The sequence below is a fragment of the Pseudopodoces humilis genome, chromosome 7, assembly GCF_049639895.1.
Source record: "Pseudopodoces humilis isolate 2021_Gansu_Grassland_sample_001 chromosome 7, ASM4963989v1, whole genome shotgun sequence".
Lineage (NCBI taxonomy): Eukaryota > Metazoa > Chordata > Aves > Passeriformes > Paridae > Pseudopodoces > Pseudopodoces humilis.
Window position 1 is genome coordinate 11026961 of NC_142206.1, and position 24490 is coordinate 11051450.

The 24490-nt window shown below is 39.4% G+C and overlaps 1 protein-coding gene across 4 annotated transcripts in view; it reads left to right on the top strand.

Moving 5' to 3' along the window:
- Positions 1 to 24490, top strand: part of NELL1 (neural EGFL like 1) — a 337439-nt gene that overhangs the window by 43098 nt on the left and 269851 nt on the right. For all 4 annotated transcript variants that reach the window (XM_088058095.1, XM_014260240.2, XM_088058094.1 and 1 more), the window contains exons 5-7: positions 16549 to 16645; positions 23031 to 23103; positions 23355 to 23437. In XM_088058095.1, coding sequence (XP_087914221.1) covers positions 16549 to 16645; positions 23031 to 23103; positions 23355 to 23437 — 253 coding nt within the window. The remainder of the gene's footprint in view (positions 1 to 16548; positions 16646 to 23030; positions 23104 to 23354; positions 23438 to 24490) is intronic.

Below are 24490 nucleotides of genomic sequence, written 5' to 3' on the forward strand. Positions count from 1 at the left end.
CTCCTTTTAGTGCTCCTTCAAGATCAAGGAGTGGGAAATGTAGCTGAGTTTGATGTTAGAGCTTGGAGCTGTTAATTCAGGAATCATAGAACGATTTGGGTTGGTAGGAACTTTAAATTGATCTTGTTCCAATCCACTGTCATGGGCAGGGACGCCTTCCACTACACCAGTTTGCTCCAAGCCCAGTCCAACCTGGCCTCGGACACTTCCAGGCATGGGGCATCCACAGCTTCTCTGCGCAACCTGTGCCAGGGCCTCACCATCCTCACAGTGAAGAATTTCTTCCTATTATCTAATCTGAACCCACACAACTTTGATTTGAAGCTATTTTCCCTTGTCCTGTCATTTTGTTTCCTTGTCCAAAGTCCCTCTCCAGCTCTCTTGTGGCCTCTTTAGCTACTGGAAGGTGCTAGAAGGTCATCTGAGCAAGGAGCCTTCTCAAGGCTGAACAGCCTCAAATTTCTCAGCCCATCTTCATGGGAGAGAAAAAAGATACCTTAAAGTCCAGACTGGAAACCTGTTGAATGTCACTGGACTCTCCTCACTTGAAGAGCTTTCATGCTGGGCCTAGACAGTAACCTCTAGCCAGACATGTGTCTCAGAAAACTGACATAAGAAGCAATGGGTGCACTTGCTAACATGCTTTTAACATTCTAGTAAAGTTCTGAAAGCTTAGAAAAATGAAAAGACAGCATTAATTATAAATGTACTACTTACTGATGCCCAAGTAAAACCTGTGCTCAAAGTAACTTGGCTGTTAACTTCCCTGCTTTTGGTAGGATCTGTGCCACCCTGCTTTAGGCAAAAAGGGTTTGTCAGAGATTTTCTGGTGAATGTTTAGATTCAGCTAGAGCAACTGCATCATTGTCCTTAAATAACCAGTACTAATAGATATTTATGTATGTTTATGTATTATTATATTTAAAAGTACTAATAGATATTTATGTATTTGTATGTATGATCAAATTAACTCTGCGGGTGCTTTATTGCAATATGCAGTGCATATTGGGCCTCTGTTCATACCTGTCCTCTCAGGAGATTTGCAACCTCGAGAGGCTGTCAACTCCTACAAGATCTGATGTTTGACTTCTCTGGGAATTAGTCTCAGTTGTGGAGTCTGTATTGTTCCTGTGGCACCTTGCTTTCCACTGGGTTGTGTGTCCCCTATGGCAGTAACAGCACAGAAATATGTTGTGTTGTAATGGTGTTGAGAAGAGTGAGGGAATAGAATGGAGCCTACAGTTTAGGAGATGGCAGGTACTATATCAGAATGTATTTCTTGACAATTTATTTGCAAAACAGAAATTCCAAGTTGTTCTCAGAGTAGCTGATTAATCTGGAGGGGTAAGCCTGAAAGGTGTTTTGTGGGTTTTCAATTTTTTTTTTAATATTGTTTTATTTATCATCAGCCATATTGCTACAAAGGTACTCACCTATTCAGACAGTATCCATGTTCCTTTACTTGAACTCTGGGCATAGAAGGGAGAGAAAGGTGCTTTGATGAAAAAATTAATGTTCTTCCAGTGAAAATCTGTGCTGGAGTGCCTTTTGCTGTGAATAAAGCCTATGATTTTGATGGATACTCTTAACTGTTTGATGGAGGGGGTTCGTAAGAGCTTAAGAGCATAGATTATAAAACTGTAGCAGGCTTGGAAGTAGTATCCAACTGAAAAAACATGTTGTCTGCTTCTTTTATGTTAGAACAGTGCATTAGGGAATAAAAAATGCATGAGCAGTAGAACTTCTTAAATGGAAAAATAAATAAATTAAAGTGACATCCTCCAAATGTGGGAATCCAAGACCTCTGAGTTCTTAAAAATAAGATATTCTGGCTGCCAACCTGGGGTTTTCAACTGATCTAAACAAAGTTCTGTGACTTTAATAAAAGTGTAATAAATTTAAAGAAGGTTAAGGGATGTATTTAAAAGAGGGATTTGCTGATTTAGTTACTATAAAAGACTTTCTCTTGAGAGGGAAGAGAGTGTGGTGTCAGTGCTATGCAGCTAGGTAATTTAGTCTCACTATTTGAAGTATGAGTTTGTGACCCAGATTGCTTCTCTGGTCTCCAAGTCTCTCTTCTACTTCTCTGTAGTAGAAGCTGTCAGAGAAATGGTTACTTCGGTGGAGTGGTGCAATTATGCATTGCGGGTGCACCCAACATCAGATCTGTGGTATTGTGGACTGGAAGTTAATTTTCACCTACTAGTTTTCCCTTTTGTTTGTCAGAAAGCTCTAAAATTTTTAGCATGAGAGAGACCTCCAGCTGGCATGCCACATCAGCTGCCATCAGTCTCTATCATTACAGTTACTATAGTTAACTGCAAGGAAATGTTGAGGATACAGTCAGCATTATTTTCTTTTTAAAGAAGCTTTTAAATAGCCAGGGTTTTTCACCGAATAGCTAATGCATCAGCAGAATGGTAGTATGGGTGTGACCAAACACTGAATGATATGATTTAATCCAATCCCCAATTATGATGTAAATTTTTTTTTTATCCCCCACAAAAATAATTTGTATACATAATTGAGAGAATTGTGAGAATGCGTAAGTATTTATGAAAGTGCTGAAAAAGTTTTAGAGAAAAAATTGATAACAATCCATATCTATGCCTGCCTGTCTTAGACCCTTTGACCACCCCTAGAAGGCAGAAATCACTTGTACAGTTATCTGGGTACTGGCTTCAGCAGAGAGGCCTCACATAGCTCCTGCTCAGAATGGAATCTGCATCTGCTTTTAGCTCCTTTCAGGAACTGATCCAGGTGCTGCTGATCTCCAGGAGTTTAAGGGTCTCTTCCATAGTAGCTTGGGGCAGAGTTTTAGGGACCCATGGAGCCAGAGTTTGGTACCTGCAAAGCCCAAATACTGCTGAATATAGACTCAGTAATGGTTTTGTTCCGCCCCTGCCCCCCAGTCAGAACTGGGGACTTCTGGTGCTTCCTAGTGAATTGTAATTGTTGGTAGACAGGTTGATGGCTTCAACAGGACAGGAGTATTGTGTTATGCTTTACCATTGTCATCTTGCATTCCTTGTATTTTTATGCTCTGGGTGTGTCAGAGAGAGAGGATGGATAATGGTACAGGGAATGAACTTAAGACTGGCAAGCCTCAAATGGTTTAGTAATTTCCAAAAGTTTGTGACTAGGTGTATTATCAAATTCTCAAGTATTTGTATTGGTCCAATATACATGTAGACATTTTTTAATGTTAAAAGCAATAAATCTTTAAATTGGTGTGGTTAGTTACAAGAGCAGTCTCTGAAAAATTTAGCTTGCATATTTTGAAATGTATCTGGATATTTTTCTGTGAATTTTTTTCAGAAGTCTCCTGTTAACTTGGCTCTATTTTCTTTATATTTGTTGGTGTGAGAGTCATATGGACAGAGAGGTGAAAGTAATTTAAGAGTCAACCAGATAAAGCAAATGTTTTGAGATTTTTCCTTTCAGATTGTAAAAACAATTATCTTGCTCCAGCCAGGCAGATTAACTGAGATCTAAGAAATAAATGAACTCTTCCATTTGAAGTGCTTAGCTTAATACTAGAGTTTAGAACTACAAGTCATACAGGATAATACTGGAGCTGAATTGAGAAAATTATACCATAATTCTAGTTAAATACTTTTGTAAAAACATTGGATCTTTGTCGAAGAGCAGGTGAGAAACCGTCTGAACTATTCAACAGCAGACTTGAGACCTGAGTGTTCATGCAGCAAATAGTACAGAGCCTTTCCAAAAGATCTAAAACCTCCTGAGTGTCGTGGGGCTTGAGAAGACGATTGAGCAAACAGGCGTGAGACTGCTGAGATCTGTGAAACCAGCCCAGAGTTCTATGAAGTGGTTTAATAGTTGAGGTGTTTTTCTTTGGCAATTTAGTGCAGTTACCCAGAAGGTGATTATTTTAGGAATCTGGTCTTTACAAAATCCTCAAGTTGGCTGCAGGGAGGTAGAGACTGCTTGATTGCATTTCTTAATACCCCAAAACCTGACAGTTCTTCTTATTTCGTGATTTGGCAACAGAAAACTGACAGCAGTGGCGCAGGATCAGTCACATTTGTTCCTTGGGTATGAGGAGCTGGTGGCATATGGGGTGCTCAGAGGTGGAAGGTGTCAAGCTTGGAAGCACCGAGTGGGGCTCTGGGGTGTCAGGCAGTGGCACAGGTCTTACTGCAGCAGTGGTGTGTGAACAGGACCAGCCAGCCTCTGTGGTCTTTGGATGGTCCTCAGTACATAGCAGGGTCAGGTAGACTCAGTGCTGAGTGTGGGGACGAGTTCCTGGTTCAATGCTGTGGGAGTGAGCTGCTTGGCAGATGTGCAAGTTGAGGAAATGGCAAAGGTGGTCCAGTCTCATGCTTCTGAAGGTGAGGTTTTTCTGTGGGTTGAGGAATACTCAGTTGAGGATGAGTGTTTAGTGAGCTGGTTGGTGTAGCTTTTTTGGTGTGGGTTTTTTTAATGGGGAAAAAAAAAATCAGATATTAGCATCTGCTTCCACTTCAAGTATTTTAATGATGTGAAGCGTCCTTGTTGTGATCTGTATTACCAATGGAATGATACATCAAAGAAACAGTAAGGAGGAAGATGGCAGTTTGAGCCTTGGCACAGGAGTAAGGTAAGATGCAATTGCCAGTCCTATAACTTGTATCTGAGACCAGGCAGTAAATGAAAGAATTGGTGGAAACTGCATTACTTAATTGGGCTGCAGTTTCAGTGGCATCCTCCTCAACACATCAATAGTGAAAGCAAATGACTAATAACTACCACTGTGCCAGCTAAGGCGACTTGGACTTTTTTCAGTCCAAGCTGAATTTTTCTCTGTCACACCAGCTGCTTACCTTAAACTTGTCTGAAAGATGTGCCATGCAGTATCCCTGGGGGACAACCCGGTGCAGTCGGCAATGAGAACTCTCACTGATTTGAGCAGAACCATGCTCTCACCTCCCCAGTGTGTCAGATGTTGTGGAAAATGTGCTGTCCCTGCAGAGTGCTTTTCTGCCTGTCTGCTGGCAGTTTCTATCTAAATTTAATTTTAGAACCAATATAGTGGTTTGTTCTATGTTTACTATTTCATACACCTCTCCAGTCATGGCCAATTAGTTATTTGTGGAGAGAGTGTAATGTTATCTTTCAAACAACCAAGACTAAACTGGACATTTGGAAAATACCATGGGAAAAGGAAGATGTGGGTTATCAGATGAACCTGCAGGAAGAACTGAGGAACCAGGGAATGAAGCCATGGAATTAGTGTTGCAGAGATGGTGGTTAATGGGTAGGAGGAGTGGCAGCTCCAGGGAGTGCCGAGTGCCTTTGCACAGTGCTGAGGCAACACCAGGGGCAGGGCCCTGGCACGAGTGTGGCTGCCAAGGCAGTGCCTGCAATCCATAGCCTGCAGTTGCCTTCTGTCACTGCAGCAATTTGGCTCTGGAATATGGATGAAGTTATTTTATGATACATACAAATCCTCCAGTGATGACATGAACCCCTTGATGAGATGATCCTGTGACAAGATACCCTGTAAAGCAATTAACTTTTCAGCAGATGTGTTTTGGAAGGGGGAAGAAGCTGTTTAGTAGAAAGGTTTCTTGTGGCTAACTGAATTTTAAATTTCTCTTTTGTATTAGTGCAGAAAGACGAAAGCCGAAAGCCTTGTTCTTCTCACAAGAAGTATCTTTTGGTACTAGATAAATCAACTTTGGAGTTGAGAGTAGCGTGAGACAAAGGAAAAACAAAAGGCAAGACAAAGGCTTCATGTATTTTGTGAAGAGGGGCTGTTCCAAAGCTGTAAAAGCTTACCATGCCTCATGGTCTGCTGTAACTGCCAGAGTGGAGATCTGTGTGCTGCAGGTCTAGGGCCAGGGACCAGCACATCACTTTATGTGGCAGGTAGATGGAATAGAAGAAAAGTTTCAGAACTGCCAGTTCATACGCAATAAATGCCTTGTGACAAACCCCAAAAGCAATCTTAGATTTTTTTTTCCCATGAAAAAATAGAGATAGCATAAGCCATTTAATCATGATTTTACCTCTTTGTTCTGATAGCATTTTATTTTGGGGTTCATTTTGCTTCAATACCTTTGTGCACATTTTGATGTACATTCTTCCTGTTTTCCTTTCTGTTTGTAAGATAGGCTTAATTGGCTACTGCTTGTTTCATAGATATTTTAATACAGTTTTTTCATCTCAGATACGTCTTGCTCTAAGGGTTTCTTGTTTAATTTGTGGGAGAGGAGGTTTTCTTCTTTTTATATCTTGAAAGAACCCATTGAATTAATTACTTCCTTTTATTTCTAGACTCTGCTTTTGATTGTTCTGACTTGGTTTGATGATATTTTGCATCTGGAATGTACTCTGAACATTTGATTCACCTGAGACGGGCTTTTGGTTTGATGCTTAGTATGGTAACAAATGAGAGTGCTGTGCTTTTAGCTTTCTTGTTAACCATTTGTTTTATTCAGAGATCTGGTTTAGAACCTGATCTTCAAAGCTTGCTGAGGTTGAAGGGTGTCTTTCAGAGATCCTGTGAGTTTTAATATTGTCCTTATTTATAAGTGTATTTGTCTCCTTGACTGTAGTGGATACTTGGGTGCATCATAAAAACTGTGCTGCTTTGTGGTTTATGCTCTGGTAGCCAGATAGTGATAGTTGCTTACAAGTGATAAAGAGATGCTGAAATATCTTTGGAGAGTCAGACACTTGTTTGAAAAGTGGCATTTGATCTATGTAGCTCTCAGTTCAATATGGAGATGTTTAAAGTCTTGAATTCACATTAATCCATAGAAGTTATGCACATTGATTTTTATAAGAAAAGTCTGTGTATGTAGATGACATTCACCTCTTCAGAGGAAGAATTCTTTTGACCTAGATGTCACTTTAAGTTCTGCTGAATATGACAAAAATTATCATCTTCACCAAAACCTGTGACAAGTACATTGCTCATGTGCTTCTGCTATCTGTAGATTATGTACAAGTTTTATGGGCAATGCTAGGGCCAGAAGCCACATGCAATTGAGCTCAGCTTTACATAAAGGAAAAAGGTTGCTATGTAGTTTAGTGCTGTTAGGCAGCTGAGCACCACATAGCTGCTGTCTCTACAGTGGGATGGAGAAGGGATTCGGAAGGATGAGAGTGTGGGGTGGGGAAATAAAGAAATAAAGACAGTTTAACAGGTAAAGCAAAGTAAAATAAAGAATTATTTCACATCTCCCATCAGCTGGCAAGTGTTTAACTGTTTTCCTGGAAGAAACAGGCCTTGGTCTAACATCATGGTTACTTGGGAAGACAAATGCTGTAACTCCAAATATCCCTTTCTGTTTTCCCCCAGCTTGTATTGCTAAGTGTGATGTCATGGTATGGAGTATCCTGTTGCAGTCAGCAACCTCAGGATCTCCTCCAGGGAAGCTGCAGGATTCTGGGGACCAGCATGGAGCACCAACGAGACGGGCTCCTGTTCATGAAACCATTTTTTCAGCATTGGAACAAATTCAGGTCCAGAACAGAGAGCCCCGAACAGAGGCTGAGCAGGGGTTTTTGAGGGACAGAACTCTCAAGGGTCCCCACCTTTGAGGGTGGAGTTCAGGGTCAGGGACCACTAGAAACACAGCAAGGAAGAAACCCTCCAGGGACTCAAACCCAGTCAGAACACCTGGGCCACCCTTCACAAGGGGTTTGGGGTGGGACAGTGTAACTCTTTGTCTTCCCCAGGCATGTATCCCTCAGGTCAGCTGGGGTCTGCTGTCCTGGCTGTGTCCCCTCCCAGCTTCGCATGTGCCCCCAGACCCTTGCTGGTGGGGCAATGTGAGGAGAAAAGGCCCTGACACTGTGCAAGCACTGCTGGCCATCAGCTAAAACACGGGTGTGATACCCAGACTGTTTTGGTCACAAATCTGACATGTGGCACTATACCAGCTGCTTTGAAGAAAATGAGCTCTGTCCTAGCCAAAAGCAGTAGTTGCCAAAGCTGAGAAACGTGATAACTATTTGGGTATCGAACCAGCTGTCTTGACACTTAAAGCCCTGCTCTGGATCCATCACATATAAGATACAGTTGACCTCATAGTTTTTTTCTCTGTAACTCTTGACAATCCTAAGCAGAGGTCCAAATTTCTGTTTCTGCTTAGAGTCTGACTCGGCCTATTTTCTGGGTTTTTCATACTTTTAGAAGTGTTTTTTTTATATGAAGATGGGTAAACATTGAAGCCTTTTAGACAGCCTGTTAGGGCTTACAACCTTTTTACATTGTTGTTGTCAGGAACCATTTTTATCTGTTTTGTCATTTGCAAGTTAAGTTCATAATACTGACCTTGTTTGTAAAGATGTTGGAATCTACCTCAGGTTCTTCAGATGAAAGTTGCCATAGAGGCGACTCTGTATCAACAGATGCATTTCTGCCCTTCATGGACCACTGCTGTGTCATATAATGGGTCCAGTCCTCTACTTTGGGTCAATAATAATGATTTGTTCTAAGTTTAGTGCTTAAGAAATCCTGATAAAATTCATGAATAAATTTGTAGGAGACTGAAGAGCGTAATGTGTTTCATAATAAAAGCCTCACACAGGCAGATAATATCTGTGTGAATTCACCCTTACTCAATTGATGTGTAGAGAATGAACCTCCAAACCTGACAGTGAAACATGCTTTTGTGACCATCTTCACTTGCATTTTTGTAGTTTCCTCCTGTTTGTTAGTTACTTTGAATTTTTCTTGAATGAAAAAAAAAAGTTTGTTTTTTTTTAAAATAGAATTTTATTTAGATGGATTTTTATTTTTAAATTTAGATTTACATTTGGAATACTTAAAGTGAAAAATAGAGTATATTAACTTTGTCTCTGTGATTATAGAGGAAAATCAATGAAATCATTTGAGTGACAGACCTTGAAGAGAATGTAAACTGAGCATTCACTCTTGAGTCTTTTACCTAGCATATGCTATTACTGCACATCTATTTTTTTTCTCCCAAAGCTGAACAATAACTTGATTAAATGGTTGGCAGTTACTACTGTGTATTCAAAATTTAATAAGAAAAGGCTTCCTTCATACCCCAAGATTTTAATTTAAATTGCTTTCCTCTGTTAAGTGATTGTGAACTCCTATACAATGTCAGAAGAGATAGCACCAAAAAATCAAAATTTCCTCAGGCAGTTTATTTTTCTGAAACAAAACTCTGGAAACTGAATGAATAATTCAGTTAAAGTTGCTCCAGAACTGAATGCGTGTCAAATAATGCACCCTATGTGTAAACACTATCAAGAAAATCCAGTCATATTTGTGTTGACAAATTTTCATTTGGATGCATATGGAAAATGGCTTGAAAGAGAAATATGTAAAGATATCTTAGTATTTATGTTTAAAATAAATTCTTAATCTCTTTGGAAGAATAGTTATAAAGACAAATACTGTATCTTAAAGTTAGGGACTGTTATAATCGATCAGTTTCTCTATGTAGGTGGGTTCAGAGAACATGTTGGACAAACTTTTTGAAGCAGCTGATTATCTTTATACAATGGGCTGTGTTAGGAAGGCCTCATTTGCTATTTCAGAGCAAATTCAGATGCAAAAAACATCTATTGTGTTTTTGCAGGCTCAGCTGGAGACAGTAGCAAGGGTCAAAGGTGGTCAACACCTCTGCAAATTAGATTAGGAAAAAGATAGATGCAAAACATAGGGAACTTCCTTATCTCCTCTGACTTTCTTTACAGAAGTTGAGAGTGCTGTTTCAAAGACTACGATTGTTGGGAAGGATGAGAATTTAACAGAAAAGTTTTATGGATGTGAATGCTTAGCAGAAGGTTCTCTAGAAATGAAAGCAAGATTTGATACATAAAAAAGATGTTTTGAGGGATAGTTGTTGCTGAAACAGCTGAGAGAACAAAGGTTTAGTCAAGTGGGAAGGTTTAGAGCTAAGGTTTAGTCAGTTAGAAGGAGGTTTATTGCTAAAAGTCCAACAGGTTAAGTGGTCTTCAAACAAAGCATGTTTGCTACCAAGTAAAAAAGCATAGGCAGACAGAAAGATATTTCTTACCAAAGCAAAAAGAATTTTCACTTCAAAACAAGTTTCAAAGTTTAACATGTAATTGCTAACTCAGATGATTAGTGACTAACATAGTATGGTAATTCTAACAGTTTTGATAGGATATATGTAAATATGAAGGTATTGTGTATGATACCGGTTGGTTTATGTAATAATATGCACAGGAAAAAGAAAGAGATATAATGCATTGTAACCTGAACCAAAGGGGCTTCAGAACACATGGGTTGCCTATAGCCATCAGCTGTAGGCTGACCCATGACCCCCTGCTGTAACCTAAGCTATGGAATAAACAGCATTAGAAAGAAAAGCCATCTGAAGTTCCCATCTCTCCATTGGCTCTTACAACCACAAACAGAACTTTTCTATACCCTTCAGTATATTTAAAGGATCTGAAGATCCAGATGGATGTATACAGGGTAATGAATGGTTGCAAGAGTGTAATTTTTGAGCATCAGGCTTTGAATTGCAAAAATCTGTTTTGATGATTCACCCTGATGTCAGGAAAGACTCCTGTGCAGCTGTTGGAGGGGCCTTTAGAGACTGATTAATTTACTGTAAGATGAATCACACCCTAGAAACACTTATGTCTCTCCATTAAATAAGTGAGTCCAGAGAACTAACTCCACTGTAGTTATGAACTTTTGAGACATTTAAAATTGTGTGTGATGAATTCAACACCTGTTCTCTACATGGAAATTTAGAGCTTCCGTCAGAGGAGGGACTACAAACAAAGGAGCCCCATGGCTTTTATACCCTTACAGTCTAAATCTCTGTTTCAAGCCCGATTAATGCAGTTCAGGGCTCTGTGTGTTCACAATTTTCGCAGAATATTCTGAATTGGAAGGGACCCACAAGGACTGGAGTCCAGCTCTTAAGTGAATGGCCCATGCAAACATCAAGCCCTCAACCTTGGTGTTGTTTAACCAACTGAACTAATCTCAGGGTTTTCATATCCAGTCTGCAAATAGAAGAAGGCACTTTCCTATTTTAGCAACCTGCTTGTATTTTAGACATGGAAGAATTTGAAAATGCTACAATTTGGTGTGCTGCTTTGTAGTGACTGTTGAGTTGCAGTCTGTTTTACAGTTCAGAATTTTAGGCAGTGGCATCTCCTGATCAGTACATGTTCGCTGATGTATCCTAATGTGAGCAGACATGAAGTTCATTTTCATGTTCTGCTAAATATTTCAGCAATTTCAAAAATGTGTCTGGCATGGCAAATACTGTATGTATGACATAGAGCTGCATCTCCACAAAAGTGTTAACTTTTGCTTATAAAAGTTGTGTGGAAGAAATCATCTTCACTGCAAGAGACAATTCCATGGCATGTTTTTTCCAGAGGGAGTGTAACCCAGTATGTGAGTCAGTTAAGCCTCAGTCATGCCCAGTCTAAAGGCTTAGATCTTGGGCAGAGACTCTGTCTTTGTGCTGTTCATTAATCTGTCTGTGTTTCAGTCTGCACATGTATAGAATGTGGCTATTTCTCTTTTTTACCATTTTATATTAGATATATACCATTATACCATTGTATATTTACACATTACAAAGATGCTAAAAATAATTTATATTGAGTACATGGAAGGGAACTGTCTCCTTGTCCAACAGAACTTGATTTCTAGACAAGTTCTTCCTTTATGCAGAGCAAGATGTGTGTGTATATAGTAGGATGCAAATATTTTAGATATGCCTCCTTTCAGGAATCCACTGATTATTTTATATATTTTCTGTTTTTTGCATATTGTCTTCATTATGGCAGAGACTCCTGTTTGAAATGTGTCCTTGATGATTGCACAAGAATACTTAATAAATCAAAACATGCAGATAGGGTAGAGATGTAAATACGAAACACAAGAATGTAATGGGTATTTGTTGATTAACAGGTTTATTAATAGTTGTATTTCTTACTATATTTTGCTAAATCAATCAGTGGTTATATTCTAAGCATGAACATTTCAAGACAGTAGGATTGGCTCATTGGTCTATTACTCCAGTTTTGTGGTTTAACTTCTTTGAAATATGTTAGCATAAAGTAGGGGCAAATCAAGCTTTCTCTTGGAAAGTGAATGCAACAATCATAAATCTGAAAGCCTGAAGTACGTTGTAGAACTTCCATTAACCTGAGGGCCAGGGTCACCTCATGTCAGAGCGGCTATTCAGCCTGCAGCAGTTTTAGTGACCACAGTTCCACGGAGTCCTCTTTCTTGAGCATTCCTTTTCTTGTGAAGTGTATTGTGCATTTTTCTATGTTGGTATCAAAACCAAATGTGTTGGAAACTGGTCTCCAAGGAGCTCTAGACCAGCACTTCATAAGCTGAAGTGTATAATTCAGCTATTCAGATGCCAAATACAGAGTATTGGTCACATGGGTATAAAGCCATAGAAGGTGACATATCTCAGCCCAGAAGGTCAAGTAAGGGGAAGTGAGTGGTGTGGAAGCTTAATGTGGTTGTTTTGTTTTTGTTTGTTTGGGGTTTATTTGTTTTGTTTTATTTTATTTTTTAACTGATGTGCTTTTTTTCCTTTTTATTTCCCAAGAGTATAGAGGGGCTTATAGGAGTAGCAATATGTTGTGTGTGTACGTGCTAGGCCTTTTTTTTCTGATGATGTTTAACATATACAATAATAAAGTGAATTGACATAGTTTGTAAATCAAATGGTGTCAACCAGCACATCTTTTGGCATAAATAGATAGCAAAGAACTCATCTACATCTCATTCCCTCTCTTGACTCCTAAGCCTGTTAATTCATAGGCAGATCTAAAGAAAACAAACCAGCTTCATTGACATATGTGGAATAAGGCACAAACTAACCTTCATGAACCCCTTAATTTAAGGTAAATACTTGCTTCAGAAATGTAATTTGAATTAGAGTAGAACAGTGGGAGGAATATGGGGACTCTTGAGCTTTTATGTCTTAAGGATGGCACTTCATGAGTAGACTGGAAAGAAGGTGACTATAGCCCTGTCCACATAAGTTAAAAGAGTATTAAAATGTCAGAAAAGCCAAGATAAGCCACGTTAGCCTTTGATTTGTCTTCCTAACTTGCTATTGTTGAACTGTCATATAGCAATGTCAGGTTTTGAGATTTTTTTTTAATATGCAATTACAGATAGGTATTGTAGAGTTCTTCTACCAACTTTAACTAGGCTAGGTGAATAAAAATCAAATATTCTTCAATAAGTAGTGTTTTTTAACCTGGTCAGCACTGGGATTTTATATATTAGGAGAAACGGAGTTCTTACTGAATATTGACTGGTCTTTTTAGGAGATGAGAAATTTTCCAGTGAGGGCATTATTAACCGAAATAATGAATAAAGCTGTGCTATATACACAAAGATAAATTCCTAATATGATGGAGCAGTTCAGTGCAGATGTGCTCAAGGACCATATCAATTCTTTGTTTTTTGTTCAGTATTTTGCCACAGTTTTGCATTTGTGTAGTTCAGTTTTGCGTGAGGTATGACACAAGGCCTCTACTTACACTTTAAACTATTGATACAGTGCATGCAAAAATCTTGTAATTCTCAAAACCTGTTTTAAAAGAATACCATCCTGTTTTGCTGTTTTGACAGGTAAAACAGCTCAACATGGTAGCTTTATAGATAGACTTAATTAAATAGTAGAGAGAGAAATTTTGTAGAGCTCTGAATGTATCATGTGCATGAAATGTGGTGAGTTAGGGCTGATGGTAATTATCATAAACTTTAGCATTGTAATTATGAATATTACAAGAAGTTTTCTGACTCCTGTACCCACATTCTTAAGCTGTAATTTTCATATAAGTATTTTGTTCTTAGGCTTGAGATTTTTCTTGTTGTTTCCTTCAAAAAAGAAAGTACTATTAGCCTTTAGTTTTATATATTACTTTTATTTCATCTTGACAAATAGTTTACTCTTTTTTTGATAAGCAGAAGTGGGTGGGATATAGGACTCTGTACTTTTTACATAACTTTGTAGATCTTTGTAGAAGTTCTTTAATACTGGGATGTTATTCTAGGCCTCTGCAAATAAATGAACTTTCCAGTAGTGTGATATGGTGCATTTGATACTGACTGGACACAAGAGACAAAGCCACTCCACACTCCCAACACACACCACAACAAAGCCACTCCATCACTCCGTTCCTCAACTGGACAAGGGAGAGAAGATGATGATGAAAGGCTTGAGGCTCTAGGTGAGGGCAGGGAGAGATCACTCACCTGTTACAGCTGAGGGCAAAACAGACTACTTGGGGAAATCAGTTTAATTTGTTAACAGTTAAATCAGAGTAAGAAAATGAGAAGCAAAACCAAATACTTTCCACCCAGCCTTTTATTCTTCCTGTGTTTATTTCACTCCTGATGTTTCTTTGCCTCGTCCACACAGATGGCACAGAGGGGGTGGGGAATGCACCTCCAGGGGAACACCTGCCTCCCCATGGAATCTCTGCTCCTGTGTTGAAGTGTCTTCTCCCCCTCCTTCTGCACTTAACTGGGTGTCTGCAGAGCTGTTTCTCTCACGTGTTCTCAATCCTCTCACTAGATGGATTGCTGTTGCTCAGAAATGTTTCCCCCTTCTCAGATACGTTATTCCAAAGGGGCTGCCACCATCAGTGAATGGACTCAGCCTTGGCCAGCGCCGGATCCATCCTGGAGCTAGTTGACACTGGCTCTGCCAGACATGGGGGATGTTTCTAGCAGCTTCTCACAGAAGCCATCTTTGTAGTCCCCTGGTGCCTAACCCTTGCCATACAAACCCAATACCCACAGCAACTCGCAACATGAAAAATCACTGATTACACTTAGTGAGCCTCTGTTAGAAACGTAGAGTGTGATTGTGAAGATAAGTTCAGTTGATTGACTTAGGTTTTCCTTTGGTGTTTGTTTTTCGTGTTTGTTTTAAATCCATAGCTTTAAAGAAAGAAAAATAATTTGACCACAGATAATTTCACCTCTTTAAGCTAAGGGTCTTGGCAGACTCAGAGTCTCTTCTCTTGGCTGTCACACTGCTGTGATTATATAGCAATGCATACTCCCTGTAAACTGTACAGTAATAGATACAGATTCATCATCTCCTCCATAATCCTTATTGAGCATGCTGTTTTTGTTATGAAGCAGCAAGTTCATGGCTCCCTCTGATGTGACATGGCCATGTGAGAATCCAGGGTCAGTTAACTGTGGCCTTGAATTTTTCATGTTCTGAAATGATGATATCATTGCAGTGGCCTGTGTTCCTGGAAAAGTTATGAAAACTTCATTACAGCTTTTCTAAAAATAAACAAAACCTCAAGCAAAACCTTTTTATAACTCCATATACTTTGTTAATTTAAAAATTGCATTACAGCAGTTTTTAATGAGTTAATTTTAGAAATTTGGTATGCAGATTGCTACAGTCATGTGCAAGTTTATGCAGTACATAAGGGTTGCTTTTGGACCTGATATTACTTGCTGTCACTGTTAGATAGCAGGTGTGTATAAAGAAGTCCCATTCTGTGTCAGACCTGTGCTAGTGACGGACACAAGGTGAACGTGTGGTAGAGGCACCACACGTGAACACTCAGCCTGAGGAAATACAATAACAAGGGGAGAAAGGTCCATGTGCAAGGATGAATGACAGAAATGTAGAGGGGTGTTGCAGTGAGGGTGGCTGTGATGAACCTTTAAGTCCCCTGACTTCAGGGCAGAGGGTGGTGAGAAAATAATTAGGAATGGGAATGATGGTTGGCACCAGGAAACGAACGCTTTAATAAGGGATAAAAGAAAATAGGGATGATACCCAAAAGCTGAACAAAGTGACCGAGGGAACTCCATGGGGGCAACCAACTGAAGACAGGAACAAAGGAGGGTACAACAATATATAACCTTAGGGGAGGAACGTTCTAGAAAGAAAACCATATGAGGAACACAACTAACCAATAGGAGAACAGAACTTGGATCACCTAACAACCTCAGAAGCTCCTGAGAGGAAAACTCAGGCTTGTCCTGAGTTCAGCGAGTGTTTCCCAGGGCTTAAAACTGAGGCTCGGCTCAGAAATCCTGTGTTTTAGTCAGGCTGACTCCCACAGAGGGGCAAAAAAAAAAAAAAGGTAGTAGGGTGTCGTAAAGTTCGTTTGTAAAGTCTGTTCAAAGTTCTAACCAGTCTGAAAGCCCCAAGGGGTTGTTGGATTTGGTTGGATCTTGTGTGTGATTGCAGTTTTACTCTAGGGTAGATTTTGAAAGACAGCCTTAGACTAAGGTGGTCCTATTTTATTCCCTACTGTGGTGGGTTCTGGCATTGTATTTCTTTAGTCTAGTGCTGCATAGCTGCGCAAGGATAGTTTCAATTTTGTGCAGTCTTCATATATTTATGATTTTAATTTTTTTTAAATTTATTTTAAAGTTGTAATATACTTTCTTTACTATGATCAGTGATAAATACTCTGTTTAATGAAAATCTTTTAGGGGTTTTATTTTTGGTTCTATTTTCCATCTTTTATTGTTACCTGATTTTGTCAAAGAACTTTTCAGCGGAAAGAGAAAATTCAAGTAAATGCAATGTCTTCCCTTTACAGGATTTATGAACGTGTCATAGATCCCCCAGAAATGAATTTGACACCTGAAAGCAATTTATGGCTCGGACAGAGAAACAGGAAACATGGTTTCTTTAAGGTAAGCAGATATGAAATGGCATGTTTTATTTGTCCTAGTTTAGGGCAAATTTGGGAGAGAACCTCCAAATGGGGTCCCTCCCCCATTTGGTTCAGGAAAATGATTTCCTTGGAGAAGAGTGGAAAAAACTGTTTCTTTAACAGAAATTGAATAATATTAAACAATAAAGCCTCTTGCTGTTTGATGAGATGGAAAATCCAGAAAAAGTCCTTTTCATGGGATCTTGCTCAGCTCACTCAGGATTTTATCAGTCCCTCTGGTGCTGGAAAGTGCCAAGGCCGAGGCTCTGGTGAGCCACAGGCATGAGCTCCTGGGGTTTGTCTGGGTTTTCAGTCCAGAGCAGGTTTGAACAGGTCCAAGGAAAAAGGAAAAAAAGCCCAGTCCGGGGAACTTCTCTGCCTCAGCTAGCTAAAAACTAAAAAAAAAACAAAAGCAAAAGAGAGCTCTGTCCTGTCTGTCCATGCTGCAGGCAGCACAGTCCAGGAGCAGGATGTGGGGGAGTGAGGGCTCTTTCTCAACACCAGGTGTGGCTTCTTCTTCCCCTACTTCACTCTCAGACCCAGTCTCAAAGGTGCAGAAATTAATATGTAACATAAACAAGGTGACAGGGGATACAAGTATCATCAAGTCACCCCAGGACACATGTGAAGAAGTAAAGTAATAAATAGTCAACAAGATACGTCCAATTATTTGTTTTAGACTCATGAAATATGATATGCATGAAATTTGGTTGGAACTCTGTACAATTTGTAAACAGCTTGTTTACAAGGTAAAAGTTTCTGATATTTATTCCTGTTTTGCATAACAGTAGCCATAGTATGAGTGTTTATCTGTGAAAGGAGTCCATAAAGCAGCAATAGGCCAATCTGCCTATCCTCAATCTGGTCATGGATTTGTTGCCAAGGTGATTTACCACCCACTCAGTTTCCATGTGAAGCTGTCAGTTCCTAAGACAATTTTAAAAGTTGCCTCTTTTCTGAGGATGTCTCTCTCAGTCCCCAGATTTCCAACAAGCTAGGACAATTATGCTGAACTTATTTCAGCATAGTAGCTAGCAATTTTAATTGTGAAACAGGTGAAAAGCAACTTTAGGCTTAAATGATAGTCTGAGGGTTGCTCTGAACCTACAGTGCATTTCATCCTCCAACAGCTGAGCTGTCACTGTGAAGTGAAATTGATAGTATTACTTTATTCTACAGCTGTTGTTTTTTTATCTCAGCTGCTTCCCACTATTCCACAGGTGGTAAACATATGTTTATAGCTATGTAGGAAAAGGAAGTTATATTGTAGTTGCCCATCCTAAATTCTTATTTTATGCAGGCAGTCAGAGCCTCAGAAGTCTGGGATATTATATGTTTGTAAATTAATATTTCTATGTGTTAACACTTTGGAAACAGCAGGGTAGCTAATGGAATGCTAATGACCTGACAATTTTTACTGATCATAATGAAAGCTGAAAAGTGCTTTGCTTTATGTGTGCTTGAATATTTTACTAAGTTTCTTCAGGACAGAAATATAATTGGTTATGGTTTTTTAAATCTGGCTTGAGAGTTTCAGAAGTCTTACTTTTTTTAAATTACTTATTGCATAAACTTGGAATTTTGCCAGTTGTAGAGTACACATCTATTTCCTTATATTTATATGCTCAGTAGGATTTCCCTTTCTTTTTCAGAGTAATTAGTTTAACTGTTTTAGCATATTAAAAAAATATATATTTTCCTTAGTGTAAACAGAGATCTGCAGGGAAATAAGAGTATTAAAAAGAAATTAGCATTTTTGCATGTGTGTTGGAGCCATGAAAATGTGTGTGAGGAAAAACAGGTTTGTTGTGTGAATGATTTTTTTCTTATACCTTTTGTTATTGATATTGTTACTGTTACTGTTAATTTTCTTATGTCATTGCTCTTTCCAGTAAATTGTGCCTATCTATAACCTGTGATCTTCACCTTTTGTGTCTTCAGTTCTCAAATCCATCCTGCCACAGCATGGAGGGGTGGAGGAAGGGGGATCGAGAGAGAACAGCCTGGGGTTTGGGAGAGTCTCGGTGGGTATAATGAATTGGGCAGTACCATTCCTAAACCAGGACAGCCTTAATTGGTGGCCGGTGTGTGGCAGGAGGGGTGGAAATAACAGAGCTAGAGTGGGTTGATAACTTACTCTAAGTATCTGTAGTATTAGGTATGGAGCACTGGCCACAATATTGCCTGGCTTTTTCATGTGGTTGTGGTGCCTAACCCCTTATCTATTCCCTAATGTTCCCCTCACAGTGATCTTTTTCAGTGCAGGGAGAGGGATCAGGATTAGTTTGTTGCTGGTCTGTCTGATATCTGCTTATGACTTGATAACATCAAGGGCAATGAGTGTTATTTTGGATGTGTGTTCATTGTTGTTTTCCTGCCTTTACCATGGGTTCTTCTGTGGGGAGTCCATGAATAATCATATCTAGTCTGTGAGGAAAAGCGGGGGGCATGATTTTCCACGGCTTTTCACCCCCTCTTCGTCCTTCTGTCCTGTTAAAACAGCTTTTGAGAATTTTTAATTTCATTTGGAAATTAAAGGAAAGCAAGTCCTTGTTGCTATGTTTTCTCAGTATGGTCTACAGTACCATGTTTAGAGTCAGTACAGAGGTTTCTGGGAGGGTCATTCAGAGATCTGCCCTGAGGGGGAAAAATCATGAATGGGAGAAAATGGGCTGGTATTTAGAGAAATTCTCTGCTCTAGTGTTTTGGGAGTTCACCCCCGAAGAGCTACAGGACTCTGATAAAGTGTCAGTATTTGCAAGAAGAATGCTATTGGCGACTCCAGCGAGGAGCAACTCAAGCAAAAGCAAGCCCCTTCATGGAATTGTTTTTGCTCAAGGACTGGGGTCCGCTTGGTAGGTAATGCCGAGAGACAGGGAAGCATGATGTGTACCACAAGGGGATTTGATTTTTGGATAAGAATAGTCTGTTCTGTTAAGTTGTATTTATAATAGTGGTTGTTGCACGACACTGTCACTGTATGTCATGACTGCCATGGACAGTGAGCATGGACTGCTCCAGATACACCAGTTGTGAGCTCCTGGTGCAGCAACCAGCCAAGCAGCATACCAGCTCTCCTGTCCTGGGAGACATCTAGAGTGGATGGAACCCACAGTCATGGACTAAAGGAACTCAACAGACATCTTGGACAGATGGCCATTGACTATGGAAATGATACCTGTGATTGTGTATATTTATATGTCTATATCTATACAGTTGGAAGGTAGGACCTGGGTGGGATGTAAGTGGTATAGAATAATGGGTGGATAAATTAAAGCTGTCGTGGTTTGTGAATGGTACTCCCCAATTCAGTGCCCCCCACCAAGACTCTCTGAAATCACACCTTGCTCTCTCACTCCTCCTTTCCTTCCCACTTCCTACTGTGGTGGAATGAAGTTCAGAATTATAGGCACAAAAGGTGAAGATGATGGGTATAGATAAGAATGGTTTACTGGAAAGAGATAAGAAAATGAACAGTAACAGCAACAATATTATTAACAAAAGATGTAGGAAAAGAAATTATTTACACATTCCTGATAATAGATGGTACAAGATGGCTCCATCTTCCACACTTTTCCTGACCATAAGGAGCTCTTCCTCCATGGAAGACAGTTCCTTCCCATGCCTCCTGCAGTGGTTTGAGTACTGTAGAATAATCACCATGTCCCAGCCATGCTCTCTCCTGGCTACTGCAAAAATTAGCCCTGTGCTGGATAGAGCCAGGAATCCACACAAACTCAGGGTTTGTTTCAGGGCTAAGGAATACCATTATCATCAGGTTAGGAAGCTTAAGAAAATGCAGCAGAAGGGAGAAAAAGATTGACAGCAGATATCTGTGGAACACTCTTTAGGATGGATCTCATTGCTGTCAGGATCAGAATTATCTGCAAAATTTGTTTTATTGCTGAGGAGACCTCGTCCTCCTAAGGGTCCCTCCAAAGAGCTAGTGCAGAAATAAGCTTATTAATGCCTTGGTTAGAAGGTGATTTATGTTGCAAGACAGTAGTTTTCATAACTACTAGAGCAGGCTCTATTGATCCTGCTTGTGTCTGGGGATTGTATATTAGGTGCTTGAGAAGCATATTGGTATCTTTATTGCGCAGTATCTTGTATATAATTTATATATTCATGTTGCTCTGTAATAATTTTGGACTTGGAGTTGTATGGACTAAGGTGAAACTCAGTGTGGGGCTCCGGGTAGGTGTTCAGGTGCCTGGCACGGTTGCCTTGAGTGGAGCAGCTTGGTGCTGATGGGGTGGAAATCTGGGCTGTTGGCATGGCTCTGCCAAGGCACAGGAGTTTCAGACATGTCTGCTGGTGCCCACGTAAAGAGCCTTTCCTAACCCTGGCCAGTGCAACTTGCACAGCTGTGTGGATCACATTAACTCTGTGGGAGTAGTAGGCTTTAAAGAGGATGAAAGGCAATGGAAGAAATTAAAATGCAGAAATGGAAAGCTCATGGAATATATGAACCTTTTCACAGAATGTGTGAGGACTGTTCTATTTAGTAGGTATCTGAGAAGTGCAATGAACTGGGCTTTTTGCATTATGTTCTCATGGGGATTGGCTTGATATTTAGTGCTGCAGACCTGAATTTCATCCTGTAGCTGGTAATCTGCCTGCACCAGATGAAGGTTTTTCAAGGTAGCAAGTCCTGATGCTGAGCTGAAGCTTTGATTGCCATTAGCCAAATGTTTTTAATGGTAACATAAAGGTGATGTCTTCTTCCATAAAGGGAATGGAAAAATTGCAAGAAACACATTTGAAGATGCACCTAAAGAAAAAAAAGAAAAAAAAAGCTGAAGAAAAAAATCACTTCTCTCTGGATGGTGTCTTGTTAGCTAGGCAGTATGGTCTGATGGAACTTTATAATCTCATTTACTCTTGGTTGAGCTTTTCACTGCAGAGGCTTAAGTGTTGAAATATATTTTTATGCCTCACCTAATTTCTCACTGATAACTGCTGACAGAAAGTATGTAAAATGGCTTTCAGGATGTTCCATTTCCAGTGACAGTATTACTTATGGTTTCATTATTCTCATAGGTGAAAAAGGTAGTAAATGTATATAATTCTGAAAGAAAGACAGGGTAATCTGATTATATCTATTAATATTTTCAATTAATATTTGATAGTGAGACAGTAAGCAGGAAACAGTGCTTGCTGATTACATGTAAATGTTACTTGCCTTGCCAGGCTTTGAGGACTGTCTGAGGCCTCTATTTATGGGTGAACTATGAATGTCTGTGAGCAAGTGATGATGTCCTTGGTCTGCAAAATTCACGCTATTGCAATTTAATTGACAATTAAAGCACTGTCTGGCAAATCAGTAACTTAATTAGATAATAACTGCTGCTATGATAAATTTCAGATTAAAGAAATTTTTCTATGTCTGTGAGGAGATAGAGCTGTGTCACAACATCTGATTAAGAGTCAGGGAAAGTGCAAATATCAGCACTAGAAGTCCCTTGATTTCCTTTACTCCTTTCCCATAGTGGCCATGACATTATTAAAGCCAGTGGATCCTGTGAAGTAAGTACATTGCACAATACTACAGAGATGCAGCAAATGCTTTGTCCTGAGCTTAAAGGAGCAAACACAAGTTTCAGCATTTTCTGAACTGTCTGAAGTGTCTAGGGTTCTTCACACCCCAGGTGTGCAGGGACACTGGGCATCTGCTGCTTCCATTGGGAGTATCCTTGCAAGGCAGGGACTACACAAGGTGCAGGGGGCGCTGGACCTTTAGGTCCTGCCTCCTCACTCTCGTGCTCGGTTTGGTTTAGGAACCCTGAACAACTTGCACTGATCTTCTGCCAGTTCTGCATAGGGCATCTCTCTATCTGCCTGGGCGAGAGAGAGGATTTAATTCTGACTAATGGCACAATTACCTGAACTGCCTGTTGAGATACAGAGCTAGGAAGCTTAGTGAAATGAAGCAATGGAATTTAAACTGTTACTTACATCTGGCACTAGGTACTTGTCTTTTCCGTGTTTGATTTCACAGTCTTATTTGGTTAAAAAAAATAAAAGAGTTTTACTGCGTTTTCTTTTTGTCTTTTCGAAAGGTGTGTCATTGGCTTGAGCAACGGATATTATTTCACTGCTTTTTTCACCAGTCTCACCCCATTTAAAGATGTTTAAGCAGTTTATATTTGGCAATAACAAAAGAGAAAGCAGTATTATTGTTGTAATATCCAAACACACCGAAAGATAGGAGGAGTTGTTAGATTTTGTTCATTTTCAGTTATTTTCCTCTCAAGTAGAGTGAGCTGGTAATTTTTTTTTTGTATCCATTGAAGAAATGACTTGTGAAAGGGCTTGTACAGATTGAAGTGAATGTTTGTAAAGTTTTCTCTTCTTTTGCAAAGGGTGTTATTCAAGATGTGAAAGTCATCTTTATACCTAATGGATATATAACACAGTGTCCTAATCTGAACCGCAGTAAGTAGCAATCTTTTTGTTCTCTCTGTATTAGATTTTTCATACAGATTGTTTCTTTGCTTTAAAAATAATATTTTCAGGGTTGCTACTTCAGCATTTGCTGACTTCCAGAAGGCAAAAATTCCATATAAACAGATTGCATTTTATGTTCAGATAAATCTAATATGGTAGATTGTTGTTTATTTATGGGTTATTATGTCTTTCCTTCTCTTCTTTTCTTTTTGGTTTCTTTTTAATCTTTGTCTATTGAGCATGCCCAACCTGCAGTGATTTCTTAAGTCTGGTACAAGGAATCATGGATTTGCAAGAACTCCTGGCAAAAATGACTGCAAAAGTAGGTACCTAAGCTTTTCTTTTAGTTGCCTATTGCCTTTCTTTCCTTCCCTAAAACAAAAATGAAAGTATTTATTCTATATGACATTCCTTATACCATGAAAATTATTCTAAATTTTCATAGTAGAGCTAATTTTTTTCTTGCTGTCTGCAGTAGTCTTATGGATATACCTCCATGGTTTTCCTTAAGCTTAATAATGTTTCTGTTGTCTGCTTTATTATTTGTAAGGGAGTTACAAAATACCCAGAGTCTGATATTTTGTAAGAAACCTTAGCTTGATTTTCCTTTTCATGCCGAGGGATAAATGCAGAAGCAAAAGACTGAAATCCCTCAACAATTTCCTTACCATGTGATGCAGTCAGAGGGGGGATGTTTTATTGTGGGAAGTCCTGTGAAGTCTTCAGAACTGGTGTAATCTCCTTCCTGGGAATTGAAATGAGGCCCCAACATGAAAATGCCTGTGAATCTGCTGACTGTGCTGACTTTAATAGCACCTTTGATCAATGGTTTTTATTAGTATAAACATTAATTCTGCTCCAGGTGATGTGGTCTGTGCTTTGTTTTTTTTTTTATCTTTCTTCTTTTCCCCTCCAGCTTTGGATCTTGAATAGGATGTATAGGAATCCATAGTGTTGGGGATTTTTTTGTTTGAAATTTTGGAAATTTTCTTTAGGTTCTGCTCCTACAAAACACCGAGGTTGCCTGTGTAAAGCCAAGGCCCTTCAGCAAGGCTGTGCTGAAGTTTTGGTATAGGAAACTGTGTTTTAGAAGTGACCAAACCACTGATCTGTGTTAAAGGAGAATCTGAACACTTTTTGTGGTTTATATTGATGAACCATCTGGTTTGTGGTGGAGGGCAGTTAATTGTCTCTTTTGAAACAGCACTTACATGTTAATTACTTAGATTTAAGTGCAAATGCAACTAGTCTGTAGTTGTCTTTACTCTCAATGTAGTTACTGTAGGAATTTCCAAAATAGGATTTGCATAGCAGTGCTGCTTATGTAAAAAAATTATACTTTTTTATGCACTGCCTTCAGTGCTCTTTCCCTTCC